At 49.0% G+C, this 19,108-nt stretch overlaps 1 protein-coding gene across 1 annotated transcript in view; it reads left to right on the top strand.

Annotated features, from left to right (window-relative positions):
- The first annotated feature begins 1,727 nt into the window (after positions 1–1,727).
- Positions 1,728–19,108, top strand: part of LOC144103386 (uncharacterized) — a 32,836-nt gene continuing 15,455 nt past the window's right edge. Inside the window, exons 1-2 of the mRNA XM_077636118.1 lie at positions 1,728–2,138; positions 5,798–5,972. Coding sequence (XP_077492244.1) covers positions 1,771–2,138; positions 5,798–5,972 — 543 coding nt within the window. The 5' untranslated portion in view covers positions 1,728–1,770. The remainder of the gene's footprint in view (positions 2,139–5,797; positions 5,973–19,108) is intronic.

The raw sequence follows: 19,108 nt of genomic DNA, 5'->3' as shown, positions 1-19,108 counted from the left end.
TTTGAACATCTACTTTTCCAGCACAGAGAACGAGCGCACGCAAGCGGGTAACTTGTTTTGCTCTCTCACCGAGGAGGCACAAGGCGGCTTATACAGATTTTGCGAATATCTTCAATTTCGTCCGCAAGTGCGACCGACGACAGTGATTTTGATTAATTTTTTACCACACCCGGCAAAAACCTTCATGAATGTCACATGGCAGAGAAGAGATCGTCACACACAGCGAAACGTTCGCTACTTGCCGTGCGTTGGATGCAGACGCGACCTTAGCGTAGATACGCGGTTTGTGCGTTCGCGATCGAGATATCTGCGCAGCGTTTCGGAGACGTAATCGGGCCTAAATTTACACCAGTTTCCGACAGTACCGCAGTAGGACTTCCAATGCCTATTGCCCCACCGAGCCTTTGAGTACCTGTCGTCCGTATTCCATTCATTCCGAAAGGTTCGTGCTGGAGGATATTCGTGCATTGACCCTTATCCACGTCACGTGCGGTAACTTGCCTAACTGCGCGGCAAGCAGCCGCGTGCACGGGTCGTCTGCTATTGAACTTCTTAAATGCTTATAATAACAGTAATGGTTCTCTGAGAAGACTCGAACATTGCCATAGTTATTTTTTTGACATACTCATTATGTTAGGAATCATTGATGTGCAATGTTTTACAATTTTTCACATCGACAACCGAGTTGGTAGACGCGGCTTACCATTTCAGCTTGTGCGTTCTTTTGCACCCAGTGGTTTACATATCTGCCTTTAACCCCTTACATCTGCTCTATTTCATGCCCAGTTCTCTCCGCACTGTAATTATTCTATTTCTTGATTTGCTTTCGTTTAATGCAAGGGTCTTGTATGTACGAAAAGAAAAAAAATCCTCTTAACGGACACTTCAGCACTTCTGCTTCTTATTCTTGCTCCCGCTCACCCAAACATCCCGAGAGGGCCGCTTGACTGGCTGCGTGGTGGCCTGCAAGATATGGTTCGGAAACTTGGTGGAGCTCGCGACCACCATTACTGCAGCCCGGGCTGGAAGCGTCCTTACAGGGCCCCACCTGCAGTTTACAACAACGTCAATCTCTCGTCACTGCAGGATTAATAATTATTGTTGTTCTGCTCATGCGCAAGATTCGTGCACACAGTGTACTATGGCACTATGACACTTTTACTGCGTTTATAATACAGTCAGACGTTCCATAAATTCAACAGTGTGTATTTGTGATGTGTTTCTTCTTGTTCATGTGTGTTAAGCCTGTGGCCTGTAGTGTGTGCACTCCTCTGACCACACATCCGGAAGTGCACACGCACCGCTACTATATCCCTGCAGAAGCAACTCCGCCCACCTTCACTCTGCAGTAAACCTCCAGCCACTGCCAGCAACCCACCTGCATCATTCTGAAGGCTGCCCACCAACCAAAATCCACGAGAACGCTCCAGTTGCATGGAAACGCCGAGCCGAAATCGTATTAAAAGAAGCGATGGGGGCGTTCACTGTAAAATATAAATGTGCAACCAGTACTGCTTTAGTAAATTTCTTTCATCGCATCGTAAAAATTTCTCCGCATTTTTTTGTACATATGTAATAATTTTTCTTCTTTATCATGGCGACCGGTGCATTTTGGATGCAAATGAAATCTCGCGCGCTCATGCACCTGCAACGAGCTGGAACGCGCAGAAGAAGAGTAAGAAGAACGTGCGTGGTGGCAGAACGCTTCACGCTCTCCAGCTGTGCTTTTGCGTCCATTGTGCAAAAGAAGGGCAACTCTCATTGACTGCCATGCAGCCCATAGCTCTCCCGGTCTCTCGACACCGCTTCTACGAGCAGCAAGAGACCGACAGCTGGCTTCAGAGAGAGCGGCCCGGGATCGAGCACTCCGAGCGACGCCAGCAGGCGCGGGACCAGGCACTCAGAGGGGACGCCGAACGCAAGTCCTCGCCTCGAGAGGATGCGTCACACGCGGGTCGCTATTTACGCTACGCCTCGTTCGTGGTCAGCCTGGCCGCGGCCACATCAGCGACGCTGGTAGTCACGCCCGTCGTGCTTCTGGGCCGCCTTAAAACTTGTCAGGACGGCTGCCTCACCCTGGCCGAAGATCTCAGACGCTCCCTGGACACCAGCGTGCACCCGTGCGACGACTTCTACGGGTAAGTGTTAACGCTCTTTGTTAACGCGATTGCTTTAAGGCTCACGTCCCGTAGAATGTCCGGTGGCGTAGCCGCAGGTGGTGGCAGCATTGTGAGCGAAAACGCTGGTCGCCCACCTTCAACCTTGCTAACGTGACCTTGTGACTTTATTACAACCGACCCTTCCAACTTCGAGCAAACTGCTATGGTAGATGCAAGTTAAACTACTGATTTCTCGCAAGGGGTTCTTCGGGAAGAGCAACCTGGGTGCCACAAACCCAACCGGTGGCACTATTTTAAGCAGCCACCTGCCACCGCCGTGGCGCATTGCTTCACTTCTGCGCTGGTAGTAGTATGTGGAGTCTCCGCGATCTGTGGATGTAAAGTAGAGAACGACCAATTTCGCATGTGTTCGTGAGTAGGCAGAACATATATAGACGACAGAGAAGCAGTACTTACGCTGGAGGGATTTCTAATGTTATAGCATTCGATTCCTTAGGGCAGGTTAAGCGCTAAGTGATGATGAAAGACAAAGAACAGTGATCCCGTCTGCGAAATGACACGCAGATTGCCAAAGGCTGGTCAAGGAAACCATTAGAGCTATCGTGTCATAACCCTTCTGGAGGAGCTTAAGTGTTCCCTCAAGATTTTTCCAATGAGAATCGAAGGTAAAGGGACAAAATGACATAGTTATATTATTTCATAATTTGTGGCGCTAAATTCGAGACACGGCATAAAACATGTCAGTAACGAATGGTATGAAACGTTAAAAAAGCAAGAACTGCAGTTATGTGTATAAAGTCACGTACCTTTCGAGCGCGAACAATTTTCGTCAGCCACAAGTGGAAATTTCAGTCATTATTAGAAGACAAGCCGGCATCATGAAGAACACGAGCGCGCACCAGCGAAATGTCTAAGCAAGTCTACAGCAAGCGGTCGACAGTGGTGTCGCAAGCGGGTGCTTCGCAGTGAGGGCAGACTTCCGGCCTAGGACTCTTCTCACTTCTCACTGGTGGCGAACTGCCGCATTAGGGCCACACTGACGCGCAGCCGCCTCAATGAGACCTCCTCCATCCGTGATAGGCTATGGGGAAGGAAGTAGGTGCACGTGAGAATAAGAGCACGTGTACTCTGCGTGAGGAAGGCTGAAGATTTTAAATTCGTCAGAAGTGGATCTGGCGGCAAAGAGGTGAGGGGAATTGGTGGTACGTCGGTTAAACGAGAATGCACGTCAGCTACAGAGTTATGGAGATCTGTGCCAGCTTGAAGCCAGTGGATTAGTATATGCACCGGGTAGGATTTACAAGCAGCATGTATGGCCTGGGAAGCCCGAAGGGTACCACGGACTTCTTTAGGTGCTTCTGACCTTTTTGAGAATGATTAAATAGGTGCACCTGGTTACAAGGAGGGTCGGCAAGTAAAGCTCCTATGGACTTCACAATTTATCGCAGTTGAAGGCAAGAGGACATGAAGTGTCAGTGCAGTAGGTTTGGGGGCTGTAAAGGTGAGGGTGTGTTCGACTTATAAAAGCAGTTGATATCCCCGATGGGCTTATGGCGACATCAATATAAAGGATACCGCCATCATGTTTTGCACAAGGAGCTCGTGGTAACGGCAAAGAGAACTTTCGTCTGGCAAGCAGGCACGTTTGAAGGAATGAAACAGTAGTCCCATGGAGGCGGTTGAGGCTCGCACGTGGGACGAAGAAAACCTTTCCGCGCTCTGTTGATTTGTCGCTGAGTAATTAATTCGGCCAGTCTGTTGAGCTGCGCATACTCCTGCAGCAGACAAATAGGAGTTGCTCGAGGTATGCCAGTAACGGGTTGCATGGCTTCGTGGTTGAGTGCTTCGAGTGTGGGCCAATGTCATTGCAAGTTGTTGGAACTGAGCCTGGTATTGGAGGTGAGGTTAAAATACAGCCCGAACAAGTTGCCGAGCTGTATCTGTGCGGGCACATCCAGATCCATTGGCTATTCTGCGAATGAGCCCAAATGTGTTTAGAACTCTTGCGCATAGCTGACAACCAAGCCGGGCCTTTGCCTGAAGCGTGAACGTGCAGGCCCGAAATATTTGTATGTGTCACTTCAAGAAATGGTGCATTGTCAATAGTGATTGCGAATGGAGTGGCTGTGAAAATATGGTGGCGAGCTTTATTGCCATAACAGGACAGAGCAGGAGGTTGAGGTAGGTTAACGGAGAGGCCAGTGCTATCAAGAAATTTATGAATATTGTGGGCATTTTGCATGGACTCTTGCTCCCTGCATGCCGCGGGGGCCCTTAGAGTGGCACCGTTCCGGCGAGGCCTAGCCAGCTGAGGAGCGAAGCATACGATCTGTTCGCTGACCTCGTCAGCTGCCCAGAATTAAATTCTCGCGCTCGCCAGAGCTAAGCGTTCCAAGCTCGCTCTCGCCAGCACAGGAGGCGGGGTGCTGCGATGGTCGCTATAACCTGACTAGAGGGTTAACAGTACGATTAAGCAAATCAATTTAAGCCTCGGATTTCCTAGATCAGCTGCGGCACCACCCGCTTTCAAACCATGATTACAGTGTCCTTTTCATTCTTGGCGTCGCTAGTTTGAATCGAGTGGTGGCTAAAAAGTGTTGCACTTTAAAATTTTAATTTCTGCAAAGAGACAGAATCAAAATACATATTTTACTACCGGACATATGTCAACATAGCCAGCAAAAGGCTTAAATTGCACTTTCACAAATAAATACTGAAGTCGCCTTAGCATCCCTCTAAGCTCGTAGGATCCTGGACGTGGCGCATTCTTCGTACCTATTGCCTCCGCGGCTCCAATTGTTCCTACGTATTCGTAGTGTACCTCAAGAGAAGCAAACAGCTGAAAGCTTATCATCAAAGCATGAGCTCAGTTGAGCACCTTAGTGCCACCAGTTGAAAAGCAGCGCGGTTTCTCTTCACGTTTCTTTTAGCAATTCACAACACGGAAATAACATAATAAAAGTGCGACCGGTGGTTGTTACTTCAAAACACTTCCTTATAGGCCATGGCTTTTAAAATGTTCGGACATAGTGGCTTGATTTTACGGACTACCTGGTAAAGTATGTGCATTCAGCTTGAAAAGCCAGCTTCGCCAACTGGGCGCAAGATGCTATGAACTAGATAATCTTCTGATAACCTTACTAAAATCCTACCACAGAATCACGTTTTGTAGGTTATCTTTTTCACTACTTAAGGTACCCGTCGAAGCTTGCCAGCAGACGTCAGTGGAGCGAATGACCTCGCGTTTCCTAGATATGAGGCTTGCGAACCGGAATATTACAACGTAATTTGGTCACTTCGATTATAGAGAATACAATGTGTGACGATGGTGTTGCTCTCTTTTTGGAGTCTTGTGGGCTGCTGACAAATTTCGATGGACGTGAAATTCAAGAAATTCCTTTTCCTGTATGATGTCAGTGCATGCTAAAGAACCCCAGTTGTCGGAAGTTAATCCAGCGTCCCCCACAGCCTCGTTTGTAAGCCGCTATATGCACCCTTGTGACTAAAGCTCCAGACGTCATATCCCAACTGGCGCGTCCAAACGTATGCCACCACTGCGTGTAGCAGACAGCTGAAGCGGACGCCGTTCATTACTCAACGCGATGAAAGAGCGGCGCCCATACGACACGAGAACGCAGAAATGTTTGCCGTCAAGCCGCATAACCTTCAATTCGCAGGCACGTGTGCAAAGGTTGGGACAGCAGCGATAACCTCTACCTTGACCCTTTGGAGAAGTACAGGGCAGCTTTCAGCAGGCGCCTCGTCCGAGAAATCCTCCTCCAGAAGATACCTGAGCACTCCATCAAATCGAGGGGAAAGGCTGCAGGTTTACTGTTCCACTGTCTCAGCAAGGTGAGCATCGCGGGTGACGGAAATTGAAACATAACTGGAATTCGCGATTAATAAGTTTGACGAGAACAAAATGTTTTTGCGAATGAGCTTGATGTGTATGATTTGCAGCTGGATGAAAGGGCAGTCTAATTATCTTATCAAATGAGCGATGCTACTTTGTGGCTTTAACCTTTTCGGCCCTGGATATTTTAGTTCGGTCGCAAATTTTCTGCACTGTGATTCACAATATCTAAGGCTTCATAACCACGCGCTAAATACTTAAAGCTCACGCTGTGAATATTGATTTGAAGGTATGGTGTCAAACAGGACATCAGGGCTCAGTCGGTTTAAGATGCCGAATAGACCCTCTTGGTTACCGCATTTCACAATAAAGAAGTGAACGAAAAAATTTATTTTCCACTCTGGAGAACTCTAATGTAGCTTTTTGCGTGTGTGTAAGGGACACATGGATCTTTGAGATGCCACAAATGACGCGGCTGTCTCACGTTAACAATGCGTTTTGTATCATTTCTCCTCGATCTTGTCGCGGATAGACGTGGGTTCCCGCTAATAGTACGTCACGTCAAAAACACGCGTTCAAAAATTGCTTGCCTTCCTGGAAGAAGATTGTGAACCAGTCGAAGAGTTTTCCTATATCTGTAACGCCCTCATCTATTGAGCTCCATGAAGCGCTTCAGTAACATTAAGCGCGAAGCCCCGCACTTCCAAGTTCTCAGACTCCCCGAGGCGCAATGCATCTTTCTGGAAGGTCAACGGGCAGCGAGATGATGAGGACGTGCATCACGTGGGCTCCGTCAACGTTTGCTTGTGGTGGCGGAATATTGACATGAAGTGACCCGCTTTCCATAGGACACAGTCAGTGATGGTGTTGTGCACCTCTACGCACCATTTTTCGGCCCTTTTCGCCAAATGGAACCAAGTTTGGAAGATTTTCCTGTCGCGCCAGGCGTGGAACCCCGTCACTGGTTAGGCCTAACGCCGCCGGCTGCTCATCGCCCTGTTCGTCTCCGGGTCTACATCGTCACAGATGGAGTACCACGTCGATGGCGAAGTGATTTCCCCAGAAGAATTCGAAAATGATCCACGGTGGTCCCGCGCCGTCCGGGCCCACAACAAGCTCTACCCTACCACGAAGCCGTCATCGTCCAATGACGCGTCAGCAGCGTCCAGTTCCCGGGCAGGTCCAGACAAGCCCGCTCAACCGCCGCAAGGCAAGTCTACTCCACCGAAATTCAAGAAACACGATCCACTTCCTCGTCTACCAGCTTCAGACCTCAAGATTGTGTTCCGCCCGGGCGGTGGTCTCGACCTGCGGCCCGTGAACAGCGGAGCTCTTCTCCAGCTTCTCTGCACTGGCGCAGAGATCGACTACGCGCAAGCGCGGAGCCAGGACAAGCTCCGAATCAACCCTTACAATAACTCGTTCACCGTGAGTACGCCTTTGGAAGCCAGAATGAAACGATATGTCCAACTTCAAGAACTCAGGCTCCACGACCAACAGTATCCGATGAAGACATACGTCCCGGCCCCCGACAACGCCGTCAAGGGGATACTCTACAATGCGGTATATAACCAGACTCAAGAAGATATTTTCTCCGACCTCGTGGCGCTGAACCCCAGCCGCCACTTCACGATCGCCGACGCCCGCCAACTAGGCCGCACCAAGTCCATCTTGGTCACCTTTATTGACACCACGGAAGTTACAAGACAGCTCGTCTTCTACGGCACCCTCTACACATGTCATCCCTTTAAGGCGAAAGTTGAAGCATGCTTCAACTGCCGCAAGCCAGGCCATCGTGCTGATGTGTGTCCGAAAGAGCGCACCGACCTTTGTCCTCGCTGCGGCGCGTCTCATCCCATCAAAGAAACTCCGGATTGCACTCCCAAATGTATCCTGTGTAATGGAACGCACTTCACAGGGACGCGCAAGTGCAAAGTACGCTTCGAACGCTCCGGCAACATCACGCCGGTCTCCACTCTACGAACAACGCCCCCGGCGAGTCCACCCCCGTCTTCGCCACCCAAGAGTCCCAGGGCGTCGTGAAGCCGCCAACGCTCCACCTCCCGCCCAAGAACTGGTCGCAGTCGCAGCCGTTCCGTGTCCTTCCCACCACTTCCAGGCCAAAGGGTCCACGACTCTTCGAAACAGGTGAGCTGGGGCCCGCAGTCTTCCTCGCTCGAGAAGGAAAACGCGGAGCTAAAAGCACAATTGTCCTCCCAGAGTCGCGAAATTGCTGCTCTAAAAGAGCAACTGCAAAACCTTTCACGGCGTGAACACTCCCCACCGGCATTGCACCCGGTGGTGCAAACCCCGACACATTCAAACGTGCCCCGTTCCTCCTCCGTCTCTTCCCTCTCCGCCTCCTCGCGCGCCACATAACCAGCACGTGGGCTCCCCGCTAAACGCAAGTCCGCCGATGACGCCATTTCTCCCTCCCAACCAGTCACTGACAACCTTGTACACCAGGTGACGTCTTTCATGCAAGATTTTGAGAAACGCATGATGGCGACGCTAAACACGTTCCGTTCCGAAACTCAAACGTGGATGAAGAACATTTCTGACCGCGTGGCGGCGCTCGAAAACCGCCAGAGCAATCTGGAGGCCAATGTCGCCCAGTTACAAACTAAGATTCACGAGCCTCTCCCCAGAGGTCATACGCCACCCCCTGCATCTTCCGCTCTCTCCGTCATTGCCCAACATGGCTGCGACACCTCAACGCATTAGGGTGTGGCAGTGGAACTGCAGGGGTTTTCGCTCAAAGCGAGATAACCTGCAGCTTTACTTACAAACCCTCTCTAGCCGCGACACCCCCGCGGTCATTGCGCTTCAGGAAACTCTGACGTCAGTCAAGCTCCGAAACTACACCACATACGAACCTTCTACCCAGCCACAGACCAGGGTCGCCACGCTCGTACATCACAATCTCACTGCGATAGAGCACCTATTAGAGGTAGACGACATAGACGGTCTCCTGCTGGAGCTTCTCCCTCCCACACGAAGTCACTTAGCCTCTTCATCCTCAATCTCTATATCCCCCAAAAGGTCCTCCTGCCCCTCTTCTTGCGGCTTTCCGCAAGACGCTCTCGATCAGTTCGAACAACTCCCTATTGGTAGTGGGCGACTTTAACGCCAATCACATCAGCTGGGGGTACCGCAAGAACTGTCGCAAAGGCACCTCCCTGTGGTCATTCATTCTGGACGAAGGCCTATCCCTTCTGAATGACACCACGATCCCCACTCGTATTGGTTCCAGTGTTCAGCACAACACGAGCCCAGACCTCACAATTAGCAAACACATTCGCGACAGCCGATGGATCAACACGACACACTCGTTTGGCAGCGACCATTATATCATTTCCACAGAGGTCAATATCTCTTCCATTATCTCGCCAAAACGACGAGGGACACAGATGGTGGATTGGGACAAATTTCGCCAACTTCGGCGCCTAGCCCCGAACACTATCACGGACCTCTCTGAAGGGACCGCCAGTCTCAACCGCGATGTCGCCCGCGCTACCTCCACCATTCCCGAACCTGAGGACACGTCGGCTGCTGACAGCCGGCTCCTCCACATGTGGGAAGCACATGCCAGCCTGCAAAGGCGCTGGCTCAATCAAAAGCACAATCGGCCCCTCAAACGCCGTATCGCTCATTCGTACGCGAGACTGAAACACATGCACGCGACCTGGCCCATCAACAATGGGGACAGGTTTGCGATCGCATGAGTGGCAATTTAGGCCTCAAAGACACCTGGTCCGTCCTCAGATATCTCCTGGACCCGGGTCACACGAAGGCCACCCAACGCAAGCATGTCACACGCATCTTGCACTAGCTCCCCCTCTCAGACGATGCACTCCTCTAAGCCCTCAAAGATCAATATCTCACCACCACCCCTCCCACCCCCTCCCCCCGTACACGGGAGACCCCAACCCGGAACTCGACGCGGACATCTCTCCGGCGGAGGTTCGGGCGGCCATGCACACACTTCGGACCACGACCGCCCCCGGCGCTGACAGAGGCTGTTGCAAACTTGTTCAATCACTGCTGGCGAACGGCAACCCTCCCTTCGCAGTGGACTCATGGCCGCGTAACTTTCATCCCCAAGCCAGGAAAGCCTCTTGAGATCCGGAATCTCCGTCCCACTTCCTTTACGTCTTGCATTGGCAAGCTCTTTGAGCACGTCGTCCTTGGTCGCCTCCAGGAACACATGGACGACAACCTCCTCTTCCCCCCAACGATGGTTGGTTTCCATCCCCACCTCTCCACCCAAGATATCATGCTTCAGCTCTCAGAAGACGTCCTCCACCCCCGAAACACGAGGCGCACGCGCGCGGTCCTGGCCCTGGATCTAAAACAGGCATTCGACAATGTACATCAATCAGCCATCTTGGACGCCCTGTCGTTCCTACGCGTCGGCACTCGTACCCATCAGTACATCTCAGCCTTGCTCCGCCACCGCACAGCTGAAATCACTTTTGGCTCTCTCTCCTCCCCTGTTTACACCCTCGGTAGCCGAGGTACTCTCCCCGCTCCTATTTAATATCTCTCATCCCCATGGCAAAGGCTCTTTCAGCCATTCCCGCCCTCTCGCACTCTTTATATGCCGACGACATCACCCTGTGGACCTCCACGGGTAATGTCGGCACCATTGAAGAGACGCTACAAGCGGGGGCAGATGTGGTGACCTGCTATGACCATCAGGTCGGCCTTGCATGCTCTCCTACAAAATCGGAACTTCTGGTTTTTCGCCCCCCTCGGGGAAGACTGGACAAAATTCTCCCACCTGGCATCGATGTCACCATTGATGGCACCCGCATACCAGAGGTAGACAAAGTTCGCATCCTGGGAATGGTTCTCCAGAACAATGGCAAGAACACTGCCACAATCACCAAGCTCACTGCTACCGTTCAACAAACCGTTTGCCTCATCAGACGAATCGCTAACAAACACCGAGGCATGCGGGAACACGACCTCCGCCGCCTGATCCAGGCTTTCGTCCTTAGCCGGGTAGTATACTCCCTGCCCTATCTCTTCCTCTCCCGAGTAGACGAGAACAAAGTCAACTGCCTCATCCGTCAGGCGTACAAGACGGCCTCAACCTCCTCCAGCACACGTCGAATGAACGCCTTCTTAAGATGGGCGTATACAACACCCTCGCAGAGCTCACCGAGGCCCATCGATCTGCCCAACTTGATCGGCTCTCCTCCACCCTAGCCGGCCGTCACAATCTTGATGCCATTGGCCTACACCCCCCTGGCTATTATACCCACACCTTCGCCATACCACACCGCACACGGGACCTCATCACCATTCACCCCCTCCCCAAGAACATGCATCCCGAGCATCACGCGGCTCGTCGTGCTGCTCGGGCTGCAGCCCTACACAAACACTATGGCGCACAGCCGGAGAGCGTCTACGTCGACGCAGCCTCTTACACTTCCTCTTCCGCCTTTGCCCTGGCGGTAGTGTCCAATTCGCACACCCCTATTACGGCAGGCACTGTCACTGCCTCCACTCCTGCGGAAGCGGAGGAGGCAGGCGTAGCCTTAGCCATCGCTACTACATCGGCGACCCACATTTTCAGCGACTCAAAGACCGCGGTCCGTAACTTTGCGAAAGGCCGCATCTCCGAACCCGCTTTCCGGCTTCTAAGCCGGTCTCCCGCCCCTACCCGACCTATTCAGCCTCTCTGGGTCCCGGCCAACACCGGCCACCCAAGTAACGAGGCGGCTCATTCTTTAGCTCGAGGTTTCGTCAGCCAAGCAGGAGCCGCCGACGCCTGGGGAGACGCTCGAGATCGAATGGTCGCGTATCGCGAGATCACTCTACACTACCGTGAGCCACGGCTAACGTATCCCCCTCCGCACAAGTCTCTCACTAAATTGCAGCAGGTGACGTGGCGACAGCTACAATCCCGCACCTTCCTCTCCTCTGCCCACTTAGCCCTGGTTCACCCGGGACTGTTCACGCCAGTATGCACCCTCTGCTGCGCTCCGAAAGCAGATTTTGCACACATTCTTTGTTCTTGCTCTCAGCTCCTTCCACCAGCCGATTGGCAACTCACAGTCCTCGAGCGATGGGAGGCTGTTGTGTCCAGTTCTGACCCGGCTGCCCAACGGCAGCTAGTGGACTGGGCTTTGGAAGTCGCTGAGAAGCATCACCTTCCTGCCACGACACGCATCCAAGAGCAATCCTATCACTGGGATGTAACAATTAAGGCTTGCTCTACTTTATAAAGTTTTTCACCACCACCACATGCATCTTTCTTGTGCCTGTTTTCAAACCACCTGATCCCTATAGAAAGACTCTTATAGTGGGAGAAAATCTTTCGTGCCTGCACCTTGACCAAATGCTGTCCTGTACAGGCGACAAAACGTTGCTCTCATCCTTAGGCTTATGCGGCACGGATATCCCTCGGCTGCGGAGCAAGCAGAAGCTGTTCATGAGCACAATGAACACGCGATCTCAAGACAAAGTAGCCGAACACGCGGCATAAATCCCTACGTGAGGTACACCACACGTGATGCACGAGCGGCGGTGCGCGAGAGGCAGTGTGCATGGTATGGTCGCCAGCGATGCAAAACTATCGAAACATTGGCTATCGACAGTGTAAAAAAAGCTACCGATAGGTCCACTATCAATATTCTATCGATAGTACTATCGATAGTGTAAAAAACTTTCGATAGTGCTACTAGCGATGTACTATCGATAGTGTAAAAAAACTATCGATAGACTATTAACATTACTACCGATAGTACTATCGATAGTGCAACAATGCGATCGTCGATAGTAAGGCCATCGATAATAAGGCTGTCGATAGTAAAACTATGGATGATAACACTATCGATATTCTGCAGTCGTTGCCTAGCCATATTGTCAAAATAATTGCGATATCTTGTTGGTTTTACGGTTTTATAAAGGCTTAATGCTCAAAAGAGACTCTGGATATGATGGGTGCGTTGTGCAGTTCTCCGAATGATTTTGAACAGCTGTGGTTCTTTCTTGTGCAACGAAGAGGGCAACAAGACGATGCAAGAAGAAAGAACATTAATTGCTGGGGCCTCATGATAGCATGGCACATGCAGTGTGCAAGCCTAGTGCATTTTTCTCCTGCACGCTGAGCAGTATACAAGTTAAGAAATTTTAAAGATAACTGTCGGGGTTGTGAGAGCTTTCTAGAGTTAAAATAAAGTGACTACTACTTGAAATTGAGACGCCAAAGCAGGACGATTCCACTTATAATGTTGCTGGGACAGTTCTAAAGTATTATCGATAGTGATATCGACATTACTATCGATAGCAGTATCAATAGTACTATCGATAATACTATTGATACTACTATCACTAACACTATCGATGTATTTTTTTACCATTGATATTTCGACAGTGAGCACAACTGTCGATAATATCGATAGTACTATCGATAGTCTTGCATCACTACTGGTCGCTTCTTACACCTCACTGCTCCCGCTGACGAGGGGGAGGGGGAAGCGGTAGAAAAAAGAAGCAAAAGCTTCCAAGCTCCGAGCTTCCATTTCCAAGCTCGTTCCCAACAGTCACCTTCTATCATAGCGAGAACTTCCGTTTTCCAGTTCATCAAAAAGCTAAGTTTAAGACTCATCAGTATCGAGGCATCTGCAAAAAGACTAGGAAAACTTCATTTAGAAAGATTCCTATCATCGCTTATTGGCCGCTGCTGGAAACCGTTGAACGGTTGAACTCCGATGGTGTCAAAATCACCCGTCAGAAACGCGTTGCATCGCAGCCCCTATGCATTCAATATTTCTTACGACATGAAAATGAGCTTGGATAGGGGTATCACAAAACCATTTAAAAATCTGAATGAAAACGAAGGAATTGTAAGTGAGTTATAAATCTACAAATTCACTATACCTCGGCTCCTTGACCGGATTCCAAATATTCTGCTGCATCTTCTTCCTTAGACCGCCCAGCGGAATGGAAATGCGTGAACAGCGGTACTCGGATACTGGAGTAACTATCCTATTAAGAAAATAGCATTTTCATCAATTACTGAGTCGCGAGTGGAAAATTGGTGTTTTCGTGTCAAATGTCGCCACAAGCGCCGAAAGGGTTAATCATGTTTTCAGTCCCTGCTCTTTAGGGGAAATATCATAAAGATGATGACGATTTAGTGTCTTCCTTGATATCAATCTAATTAAACTAGGAAGTTGACAGGGCACGCTAGCAGCAGCTGGTACACGAACAGGGTTCACTGGAAGACAAAGTTAGGCGTTTTTTTTGCACTGAACTTAGTTGACGAGAAGTTAATGATGTCCGAAAGGATTAAAAACGCTGAGAATGGGGAACGTTCAACAGGATTATACATCATTTTAAGGCCGGTACCCTTGTGTGCTGCTTTTTGTCCTTTAGTAAGCTGTCAAATGATGCGTAGCGGAATGCTGTAGAGAGCTGCTGTATATTAGAGAGTGGGGAATGGGAACATTCATTAAATGTACTTAAAGCACAATACTATTTCGTTTCAAAGATGAATTATCTGTTTTCTCGATGTAGTGATGTCTCCGAGGCAATTTTTTGAAGAGGTCAGTTTGTGAACAAAAATAAATATTCAGGAACCGGGGCGCTCAGGTCTTTTACCATACTCTTTTTTTCCAAAGAACAAGACGTCAAGTAGCGTGACCCGCCAGGCAAGAAGCCCATTATGGGTTCTGTACGTCTCCGTCCACTTCCTGTGCTTCACAGTCACAGCAGCCTTCAAAAAAGGCGTCCCTGCAGCCGTACTGATAGACGGCAAATGCTCTGCCTACCACGCTGATCTCATGTGCGCTGGTAACGCAAGCAGTGGCAGGCCTTTTTTCTTTAGCAGACCTTAAAAACCATGGAAAAGGAGCTACTATCTTGACCCTGTCTACACTCCATACACGAATTAGACTTTACAGAGATCTTAAAAGGAAGTAAGTTGTTTTATAGCTCGCGTTGGTTTAGAGCCAGGGTAGCCTGTCTAAGCTTCGGGGTAGATTTTCATCCCAAGAAACGGAATACTTAAGGTTTGTACACTACACAAAATACCCGTTCTAAACAGGTGAAGTTCTCACTGCTACAAAGCTTTGAACTTAGGATTCAACCTCCTATATTTTCTGACCTCGATATCTCCGGAACTACGTCTGAAAGCCACTTCCCATTGCCAACTGCATCAAATTGCAGTTTTGAGGTGGGAGTGGTCCTCCGTGGCCAATAGCAAGATTTTTGTATTATTGCTGACCGTAATCTACTCCTGCACTTGGTCATATCATCATTCCCTTAAAACGAAATGCGATAAAAGCCAGCTTACTCTTTTTTTTAACTGATTTAAGTTAATCCATGTTTTGAGTCCAGTACCTTCGCACGCGACGTTTTCTGCGTCAAGTGCCGATTGACCAGCTTTGGTTAATCACGTGGCTACGCTGATGCGTCTTGGAAATCATTTGTCGTCTAAATCAGATCGGCTGTCAGGCAGCCATCGTTCCGTCTCCAACACAAGACTCAGCCACTCTGCATAACTTTAAAGCAGTTTATGCGGAGTAGTTATTCCTTACGACCTGGCTCCGTACTTGCGTACACGCCGCTTGTGTTCGTTGTAAATGAACCTCGGAGAAGCGGGCCCGGTTCTAGCCGCGTTGTGAATAGATTCTCCAGCAACTGAAGGTACGACAAACTGGAGTATGGCTTCAGCTGACTGCTGTTAGCTGGTTCTGTTTTAAAGCCGTCAGCTAGGATACGCAGCTCGTGGGATACTGACGAAAAGAGTTTCTTCACCTCATTGGGCCCGTTCCATCGGTCTGCCAAAGAAACTGTGGGTGAATAGGCTGGAAAGCACTATCATCAACGGCGAGTTCCACTGGTCGTCTGCCCTTGTCTGACTGCCGGCGTTGTTCTATTCTAGCGACGTCTAGGTGTTACCTTCCCTCCGTCAGGTTGGCCTTCAGACTGCTGCGGAGGCCCTGTGCCTACTGCGTCAAGCTCCGACCTGCTGCTCTAGCGTTCAGCAAAATAGAGTTCTCTATTGGGATTGTGATTACGACTAGCTCAGTCGGTAGAGGATGAGACTTAAATGAAAGTCATGCCTTCGGGTCAAAGGGTTCGTGAACCGAGGCTCACCCAACAAGCAACACAAGTTAATATAGCGAGAGCGGGGCATTTATTGCCGCAAACGAAGCAAAAAAATAAACCCCCTCGTCTACGCGAGGTTACCAAAGGCAAAGCATAAGCCCGGCGATAGGTAGTAATCCGGAAAAGCATAGAGAACCTGGGCGCAAGCGACTATTCAAGCACTTCAGTCATCCGTAATCCTAGTTGGCCGCTTTAAGCCGATCCTTCGCCGAAGTAAAAAGCTCCCCCGCTTGTTGATGCCTGCGTTTATAAAGCAAGGTTTCCGCCCCCCTCCGGCGCTTCTGTGCATAAGCCGCATCTGCAGGTTAAGTGCGTGGATTAATTGATAACCACTCGTGTGCCTGGCGGCCTGCAACAGATAGAAGTGAACATAGTCAGTGCGGCAAGGCAGTGCCAGTGAAAATACAAAAAAAATATGGTCGATTTTCGCTGTTATGCCAAATCGGATTTAGGTACGTTAGCAGTTCGGTTTTCCCGTCGGTTCCGGCGTTCTCATTAAGTGTTCATGGATGCAAGTTTTTCGAATAGCGATACTGGGTTAATGTTAATATATTCGGAATCGGCCATTCTCTACATTCATCCATCCCTGGCAGTCGTCCTGCCACTTCTGGCGCAGTGATGAAGCGCTAACGCTGCGCCAGTGCCCTGTTATGGTAGTTGCTGCCATCGGTGGAACTTGGGTTGCGATCCAGATTGCTCTTCGTGAGCAGCCTCTCACGATTCATTGAGCTCCCGCCTAAAACGACAGATCTTGCTGTGGTCATTGCTTTTCCTGTATGCTGGCTACAGACCGCCGGATGCCCCACTCTACCACCTAATGAACATACAAGATCATATGTCTCATTTTCAAAAAAAAATGCTGTTAATGGGTGACCAAAATCTGCCGAGTGTTTCTGGGACCGCATCAAAGGGTGAGGTACATCTGGGAGTAGCGCGGATATTATGCATGATATCATGATTACTCTTGATTTGGATGAAATTCTAAATGGACCTACTCGTGTAAATGGACCTACTCGGTTCATCTTTTATGCTGGACCTCGTTTTTTTTAGCCGCCGCGGTGGCTCTTTGGTTATAGCACTCGGCTGCTGACCCGAAAGACGCGGGTTCGATCCTGGCCACGGTGGTCAAATTTCGATGAAGGCGAAAAGGTCAAAATTTCCGCAGTCCTTCACTACGGCGCCCCTCATAGCCTGAGTCGCTTTGGGCCGGTAGACCCTGATAAATCAAACCTAATTTTTTCTTACCGGCCACTATTCCATGCGCACGGCGTTCGTTCAAACAGCCCTTTCAGTTCACCTGATAAGAGTCATATTCTAGTAAATCAAGTGCTGTTCCTTTTAACAAAAAAAGTGAGTCCCGTAATCTCTTTCAAGCATTTTTCAAGGGCTTATGATGCCGCAGTGAATGAACACGTTAAATCTTGTTTATCTAGATTTGATGAAAGTGATGGCGTCTGTAATCTGTGCGAGCTATTTTCTGAAATTTGTCAACGCTCTCTAAGTGGTTTCGTGCAAAAATAAGTGAAAAAAACTGGACAAAAACGCACCTTGGATGAGGCGTAAGATTATTCAACTTGATCGAAAACTAAAACGCGCCAAGAAAAATGACTGTCCGCAAGTATTCATACGCTAAAAAATAACCTTGAGTGCGCGGTTCGTTAAAAAAAGGGTCTGTACTTTACCACAACGTTATTTAGTTTTCTTAAAAATGACCACCATAAAATTAGAAATTATCTGAGTGATAGTAAAAGACTATTAAAAAAATAGCAATGAACGGAGACACAATGTCGGATCCATTTGACATTGCGCCGAATTTTAATCGTTATTTTCACAGCGTATTCTTCAAAACAGGTTTACAATGTGTGCATAACGCGTCATAGTTTCCAGTGTCAGATGTGGACTTTGTTAGTCTCCCTGATCTCTTTCATTTGCTTTTAGAAATGGAACCTAGAACGGCTCCTGGTCCTAATAATTTACCGAATGTGTTTTTGCGGCGCAATGCTGACATTGTTTCGAAGTTACTTTTCGTGTTTTTTAGAAAATGACTGCTGTCATAAAAAAACTTCTGATTCAGTGCAAAACAGCTCGAGTAGTTCCCATCTTTAAGAAAGGCAAGGGCTCTTTTATACAAAATTACCGTCTGATTTCTTTGACTTCTGCATGTTGTGAGGTGTCTGAACACATGATTGCAATACAATTAATTTTTCTAAAGAACACTCTGTATTAAGCAATTTTCAGCACGAATTTATAAAAGGCTATTCCACAGTGACACAGTTACAAGTCGCCGCGGTGGCCCAGTGGTTATGGCGCCCGGCTGCTGACCCGTGAGGCACGGGCTCGATCCTGTTCGCGGAGGTGGAATTTCGATGGAGACGGAACTCTGAAGGCCCGTGTACTGTTAAAGAACCCCAAGTAGTCATAATTTCCGGAGACCTTTACTACGGAGTCGCTTTGCGACGTCAAACCCTATAAACCAAACAACATTTTGTTACAAATGTACATACTTTTTTAATACATTAGACGTCAGTCCTGAGATAGAAGTTATCTTATGGATTTGAGGAATGCATTTGATATAGTTCATCACGGACAACTAATCCAAAAACTAAAAACGTGAATCTACCACAAATTTTAATATCATGGATTGCAGGCTACCTTACTATTACAGTGCAGTTTGCTTCAGGTGATAGGTGCAGCTCCAGTTGTCTCCCAGACACCTGTGATGGGCCCCAAGGAAGCGTGTTGGGGCCTTTGATTTTTCAACTTTACGTAATTGTTATTGTTAATTTGTTTAGCTCAGAAACATATACGCTCGTTTGCTGATGATTGTGTGGTATTTCGTGAAATTTTCTGTACTTCGAATGAAAATGATCTTGATCTGAGTGTAAAAAATGCACGTGATAGCTGCAGTGAGCTTGCCATGGTTAACACTGAAAAAACAGTTTCGCCTCAAAAAACAAATAAAGAATCCACTAAACCACATGTATCACTCTTCGATCGCCGACTAAAG

Source organism: Amblyomma americanum, chromosome 9 (assembly GCF_052857255.1).
Source record: "Amblyomma americanum isolate KBUSLIRL-KWMA chromosome 9, ASM5285725v1, whole genome shotgun sequence".
NCBI lineage: Eukaryota > Metazoa > Arthropoda > Arachnida > Ixodida > Ixodidae > Amblyomma > Amblyomma americanum.
The sequence above is the reverse complement of the archived record's forward strand: the minus strand, read 5'-3'. Positions and strand labels throughout refer to the sequence as shown.